The sequence below is a fragment of the Microtus ochrogaster genome, unplaced genomic scaffold (genome assembly GCF_000317375.1).
Source record: "Microtus ochrogaster isolate Prairie Vole_2 unplaced genomic scaffold, MicOch1.0 UNK27, whole genome shotgun sequence".
Lineage (NCBI taxonomy): Eukaryota > Metazoa > Chordata > Mammalia > Rodentia > Cricetidae > Microtus > Microtus ochrogaster.
The window spans coordinates 1,731,205-1,738,521 of record NW_004949125.1 but is presented as its reverse complement, the minus strand read 5'-3'; the positions used below and the strand labels follow the sequence as shown (position 1 = coordinate 1,738,521).

The following is a 7,317-nucleotide window of genomic DNA, read 5'->3' as shown; positions in this document are numbered from 1 at the left end:
GAGAGAGAGAGAGAGAGAGAGAGAGAGAGAGAGAGAGAGAGAGAGAGAATTCCAACTCAGACATCAGTGTCCTCAGTGAGTATGGCTGATAGATGATACTCTGTTCTATAGCGGCATCTCAGAATATGAACACAGACATGAAGCAGGCTTGGGCCTGAATGTGTGTGACCTTGGGGGGGGGGGCTCAGTCCTCTCTGGGAATCTTAAACAAGCCGCTAACTTCTACAGTGAAGATGTTCCTTGTCTTGTATCCCCATCCCCAGTTAGAGTTTCATTTATCAATTGCAGTCCCATCAAGTGCCCCCAAGGTCCCCTGTGACCTCATTTATGTTCCTCAGTGACTCTTGGAGGGTAATAGCATCAAATGCCACCAAAACGGTGTTTCACGAATATCATAAAGGGGGCCGACTCTTCTTTAAGAAGCCCGCACCCATCTTTCTTCCCAAGCACCTCACTTTCTTTTAATCCTCCTGCCTGAAATCTATATTAAAAATGTCTTTTTATACACTCAGACTCAGTTTCTCGCTGGATTGCCCTGAAACTCTTTTCTGTGGTGAAGTCAGGAATCCTGCTTTATTTGAGTTGCGGTCCCTAAAAGATTGAAGGGAACATGCCTCAGGTTGCCAAGGGTAACAGTGTGTGGCTGTACCTCCATCCTTGTCAAAGCTGACCACTCCCCCATCCCTGGTGTGTGTCATAAGACAGAGATGCACTGGCCTATTGCAGGGGCCTGAGAAGGAGAGAAGGAGCAAGCAGGGGAAGGCAGAGAGATAGTGGAGGAGGGGAGGAAGGGCAGCCCCTCCACCACCGCTGGAGGGAGCCAGGGGGAGGGGAGGAAGGACAGTTCCCCCTCCCCACTGGAGGGAGCCAGGGTTGCTTAAGGAAGTGGCTCGGAAGAGGGGAGGAAACCACAGGGCTACTCCCTACTCAGCACCACCTCTGTATCTCAGAAAAAAATGATGGAGACCTCCAAATTCTGCATTGTAAAGACACATGGGTGCCCATCCACACCATAGGAAGGAATTGGCACTCATGTCTTACCACCAGCCTAGCTTGCCTGCACACACACACACACACACACACACACACACACACACACACACACACACACACCGTTAATGGTTGACCTGTTCTGGGTTAACCCTCCCAGCCCAGGTGCCCTGGATGACAAGAACAGGCTCTAACTAGACCCCGTGATTCATGCAGTGCCGGAGTCCAGACGTGCAGAGTGAGGGGGCCAGGGCTGAAAGGAGGTGCATAGACTTTACACGTCTCCTAACCCGTGTTCCAGAGCAGACCAACAGCTCTGAGATGATTGACTGCCTGTCCTTCCCCTCCCCGCTAGGACCCATCACTGGAGATGAGATGTAGACAGATATTTAGGATACTGGCCCACTGGCCTCTCAGATGGCTGGCTCTCTGAACAAAGCGTGGTTCCAAAGATTCAATTCCTGTCTCTGCTCAGGGACTTCTGCGAGTGACAGGTAGCAAGCGGCCCAGAGCTCCAGTTATAAAACCTCCCAAGATGCAAAGGCCTGCTACTGCCACTCTGAAGTCAGATCTAGGAGGCACTGTTACCCCCTTTCCAATGTGCCCCATGGATTACACTGTCCTCTAGGACCCCAGAGGCAGTCTCCTAACTACTATCCTGTTGGGACTGGTCTCAAGAGCCCATGAAGGATGCCCTCTCCCCTAGCCACATTCTTCTTCCCTCTCCTTAACACACCAGCTTACTCTTGCTTTTGCTGCCTGTGAAGTACGATCATGTGTTCCTGTCCGTGAGGCAGTGGGAAGGATATGACATTAAGAGCACAAGGGGCTGGGGCTGGAGGGGGTGGCTGTTAGCAAGAACATTGTTGTGCAAGCATGAGGACCTGGGTTCAGATCCCCAGCACTCATGTAAAAAAATCCAGGTGTGAAACCCTAGCACTGTGGCAGGCCTAGGCAGGAGGATCACTGCAGTTGGGGTCCACCAAACTAGCTCCAGATTCAGTAAGGGACCCTGTCTCAAGGGAATAAGGTGCAGAGTGATAAAACAGGATACCTGACTCCCTCCTCTGGCCTCCTAGTTTACACAGGCATACCCTCATGCCTTATAACACGCGCACACACACAGACACAGACAAACACACACATATATACACAGACACATAGACATAGACACACACAGACATACATAGACAGACAGACACACACACACACACTTACTCACATTCACACACATCTGGTTTCTGTTCTGGACCAACAGGTTGCTCAGCTACTTACTGTTTTCAGACAGCTGCACAGTGTAGTAAAGGACTGGGCTGTTTCCGTCAAAGGGCCGGACCCACGACAGCATCACTGAGTGGCTGCGTGCAGGGCTCAAGCTGGCCAGGAGGTTCTGAGGTGGGTGAGGCAGCTCACTGGAGGCAAGGGAGGAAAAAGAACAAGAGGAAGGTCAAGTCAGATGGACGGGTCATCTGATGCCCATGTTGGAGGGACCTGGTAAGTGCTGTTCTGGAATAAGGACAAACTGCTATGTCTGTGGGTCCCAAAAGAGCAAAGTAAGCCCAGCTCCACCTTTTGTGGAACAATTTGAATATAATTTGATCTATTATGATACTTTCAATTATCAACTTAAGATAGCCTAGAATCACCTGGGAAGAAAGTCTCCATGAGGGATGGTCCAGACCAGGATGGCCTATGGACATGTCTATAAGGGATTGTCTCAATTGATGTGAGTAGACCCAGCCTACTGTGGGCAGCACCATTCCCTGGGTTTGGGTACTGGATCATATATGAGTAGCAAAAGGTAACTGGGTACTAGGCACAACATTCATTTATCTCTGCTGACTGTGGTTGTGATACAACTGGTTGCTTCAAGTTCCTCCCCCTTCAGAGTCTTCCTGATAAATGGACCATAACCTGGAACTGTGAGATACAATAAATCCACTCCCCAGGTTGCTTTCTGTCACATTTTAACACAGCAATGGAAAGGAAACAAGAACAACTGTCTCCTTTAGTTGCTCTATACTTTATTTTTTGAGGCGAGATCTCTCCCTGAACCTGCCTGGACCTTAGTAGTTCAGCTAGGCTGGCTGGCCAGAGAACTCTAGGGATCCTCCTGTTTCTGCCTCCCCAGAGCTGGGAGTCTAGATGCATACCATGGCACCCAGATGTTTATGTAGGTGCTACAGAGTGTGCTCTTGAACTCACATCTGTATGCTTGTGCAGCAAGCCCTTTAGCAGCTGAGCCATAGCCCTGGCCCCTGCATTATAACATCGATAAGACATACCGTGGTTGATGATTTGCCCATGCATCTAAAAGCTGCCCGTGTAATCCCAGCCAGCCCCATGAAGAGGAACGGGTGGCACTGAGGATCTGCCAGCCTGTGGGCTGCCACACTCACCTGTTTGGAGTTTGGGGGAAACTCTTATTGACAGCATGAGGTTATACTGTCATTCTGTCTCCCGTATACATTAGAGGTTTGGGGGAAGCACTTAAGAGTAAATGTGGTGAGAACTAACTAAAAGCCTGTGGAGATGGTAAAACACACACGGGCAAGGCCATAAAACGGAAGGGCAGTTATAACGCCTAAGTTTCAAAAAGAGGTCACTTACTTAAGGAAGTCATTGCTGGTGACAGAACAGAGTCTCCCCCTGAACTTCCCAAACTGTAAAAGTTAGGTTTAGTCTTAGATGTCTGGGACTTGAGGGCTGGGCATGTTCTGTGCTCCTTCTGCATGGTGCCTGCTCCCGTATCACACCGGGTGTCACAGAGGGGAGGGCTGCCAGGCGTGACCTGTGCCACCCACTGACTTGTTTTGGGTCTCTCCTGGACATCAGTTATCAGAGAACATATGGGCCAGAACAAATGCCAACATTGTGCTTGATGTTTTGGAAGCTTGGAGGCCTTATTTATTCATCCATTCATTGGCTGAGTCTTGATAGCCCTGGCCAGTCTGGAACTTACCACACTGGCCTCGAATTCCCCAACATCTGACCTGAAAGTGATGGGATCTTGGGCACACACACTACTATGCCCCACTCTATACTTGATTGTTTGTGTGCTCATGTACATGTGTATTTGTGTATATGTGTATTCATGTATATGTGTGTTCATGTGCATGTCTGTGTAATTGCATGTGGAATCACAGGCAGAAGTTTGGTGTCTTCCTCAATTATTCTCCATGTTAGTTTTTTTGAGTCAGGGTCTCTCCTGAACCCAGACTTCACAGATTTGGCAGAAGTAGCTGGCTAGGAAGCCGCAGGAATCTTCCTGTTTCCATTTCTCATGTTGGGGTGATAGGTATACACGGCCATGATCAATTTTCCCCTTTTACTGAAAATAGATTCTTCTCTCATACAATATATCCTGGTTGCAGTTTCCCCTCCCTCTACTCCTCTTGGCCCCCACCCCAATCTGAACATACTCAGCTTTTTATACAGGTGCTGAGGATAAACTCAGGGTCTCCTGCTTGCACAGCGAATGCCTTACACCTGACTTTCCATTTAAAACTGCACGTGTGAGCCGAGGGTTATAACCCGTGTGAGAGCACTTTCCTGGCAAGCACAAGACCCTGGGTTCCATCCCTAGCATGACCCAGAAAGAAACGCACCCTCTCTATCTCCAAATTGCTAAAGCTGCTTGCACTCAGCTGTGTGGGAGGGGTAGCTCTCTCACTAACATTGCTGTTTCTAAGCAAATGAACATTCGTCCTGTAGATAGCACTGGGTTGTATATTATCACTAAAATGCAGAATCTTGAGCATGGAATGTTGTCTTTTGTTCTCTTTAACTGTGAATCAAGTTTGAAGTCAGAGAAGAAACTGCTATTTCCATTTGAGTTATCTGATAACCAAACCTCTGTTAGACACCAATAAACACTATTCAAACACACAAACAAACAAGGCTGAGATGGAAATATCCATTCTTCTGTTTCTTTTTATTTCCCTTAAGGTATTATGGGTTTGGTTAGAAATAAGACCTAAGTGGTTGAATGGCCCTAAATAGAAACAAACTATTTGCTACTTTTCTTGTTGCTGTAATGAAATGTCTGACAAGGGTGACTTAAGTGGGGAAGGGTTACTTTGGCTCACAGTTACTTTGGCTCACAGTTACTTTGGCTCGAAGTTATTTTGGCCCACAGTTACTTTGGCTCAGTTTCTTTGGCTCACACTGTGGAAGGCATAACGACAGGAGTATGCTGGTCACATGGCATCCACAGACAGGAAGCAAAGTCTGCTCAACTTACCCTTTTCATTCTGGCCAGGTCTCTGGACAATGAGATGGTGCAGCCCACATTCAAAGTGCATCTTCCCACCTCAGATAACCTAATCTAGAAACTTGCTCACAGGCTTGCCCAGAGGTGTGTCTTCTAGGTGATTCTCAAGCCTGTCAAGTTGACTATATTCATTTTTACACAAATCAAGAATAAACTTGACTAAAAACATCCAGATAAAACTGTTGATAATAGCAGATTTTCTGGTCTGGGATAGAGCTTCTAAAAATACTAGGGATATTTAGAGAGATGGGGCTGTCCTAGTCACTTCCATGGGCCTCTGGTACTGTAGGTGAGGGGCTGGTTATGAGGTCACTCAGTTGGGACCTGGACAAGAGAAATGCCATTGGAGGCTGTCATGTCAGCTCGATCTCTGGCTTCTGTGGGATGGACAGAGGTTGGAGACATTCAGTAATAAGCCAGCCTTCAGCCAATCAGGAAACTTCTATTGGGTGTGGCTCCACTGTGCTTCCCTGGCAGGTGTTGTGAGGTAAGATATGAAAGCAAGAAGGGGGATACAGAACCAGGCAGGTCATGCCCCATATGTCACACGCATGCATGCATGTCTGCCTCCGCCCAGAGCATGTGCATAACCTCACAGTACAGCCATCCCATGCATGCAATTTGGATAGTTCTCAACTCTCCAGCTCATCACTGGTCTGGTAGTGGTTGTTTTCTCCTTTATAAAAACCTGTAATTAGAACCACAGCTCTGTGTGGAGACTGCAGCTGATGGCTCAGGTCAGGTGGTAAGGAAGTACCCTAACTCCCAGTTTCTGCCTGAGGCATGGACCTGTGCTGGAGTCTCTGCCTTTGACTTGTGAGATCTGTGCTAATTCCAATTAATTAGTGTCTGGTTCCACTGCAAAGATGTCTCCAATAATAGAAGTTGGTCTGACCCAACAAACATGAACTAGAAAACCAGCAGGGGTGGCCAGGGCTCTGGGTCCTTGTGTGAACATACAACAGCCCCCAACAGTAGAAGAATATGCATAGACATATGGCACAGACATAGAATATGTCTGCATAGACAGACCAAGCCCCAGAGGCAGCCTTTGCTCCAGGCCTGTCCCATAGATACACAATAAGACCCTAGGAGCTCACAAGTGACATTTTTTTCTTTCATTTAGTGTGTGAGTGTGCGTGTATACTTGTATGTATGTAGGTGTTCCTTCACATGTTTGTGTGCATGTGGAGGCCAGAGGTCAACCTCATCTGCCTTCCTCTGTCACCCTCTGCCTTGAGATAGGCTTTACACTGAAGCTGGATCTCATCCATTCAGTAAGACAGGCTGGCCAGTGAGCCCTCCTGTCTCTGCCACCCCAATGCTGAGTTTATAGGTTATAGATTATAGTTGCTATAGGTGGCTTTTTACATAGGTGCTGGGGATACAAACCCAGGCCCTTATGATTATGCTGCAAGTGTTCTACCCACTGAGACATTCCCAGCACTAGGCTTTCTCTTTAACTTGCTGATGGTCATTTTGGGGATGAGACATAAGAACCTCTGAGCAACGTGTCATGGATAAACCTGGCTTTCATATATCCTGGATCCATCCCAGAAAATCTTATCCAACAGGAGTAGGCTGCACCCAAGCACTTCACTGACAACTCTCAGACGAGTGGGTAGATGATGTTTGGGGGTCTCAGACGTTTACAGCTGTACAAAGTGAGGACATGACTACACTAAGCTGTGGCCAAGGGGAAGGTTTCCATTGTCAACATGAGAGAGATACAGCCAGAGGCATCTGGAAGAGTCCAGAGCAGGAAGAGAAAGCAGCAGACGAAACATGGTTAGTAGACTGAACTGGGCCATGGGGGGGGGGTAGATAGAGAGAGGAAGAGGAGAGAGAGGGGGTAGAACGAGAGAGGAAGAGAAGAGAGAGGGGGTAGATCGAGAGAGGAAGAGAAGAGAGAGGGGGTAGATCGAGAGAGGAAGAGAAGAGAGAGGGGGTAGATCGAGAGAGGAAGAGGAGAGAGAGGGGGTAGATCGAGAGAGGAAGAGGAGAGAGAGGGGGTAGATCGAGAGAGGAAGAGGAGAGAGAGGGGGTAGGAGAGA

General features: G+C 48.1%; 1 protein-coding gene across 1 annotated transcript in view; it reads right to left on the bottom strand.

Annotated features, from left to right (window-relative positions):
- The window catches only part of Sdk1 (sidekick cell adhesion molecule 1), a 622,567-nt gene that overhangs the window by 229,557 nt on the left and 385,693 nt on the right, over positions 1 to 7,317 (bottom strand). Inside the window, exon 13 of the mRNA XM_026789743.1 lies at positions 2,266 to 2,402. Coding sequence (XP_026645544.1) covers positions 2,266 to 2,402 — 137 coding nt within the window. The remainder of the gene's footprint in view (positions 1 to 2,265; positions 2,403 to 7,317) is intronic.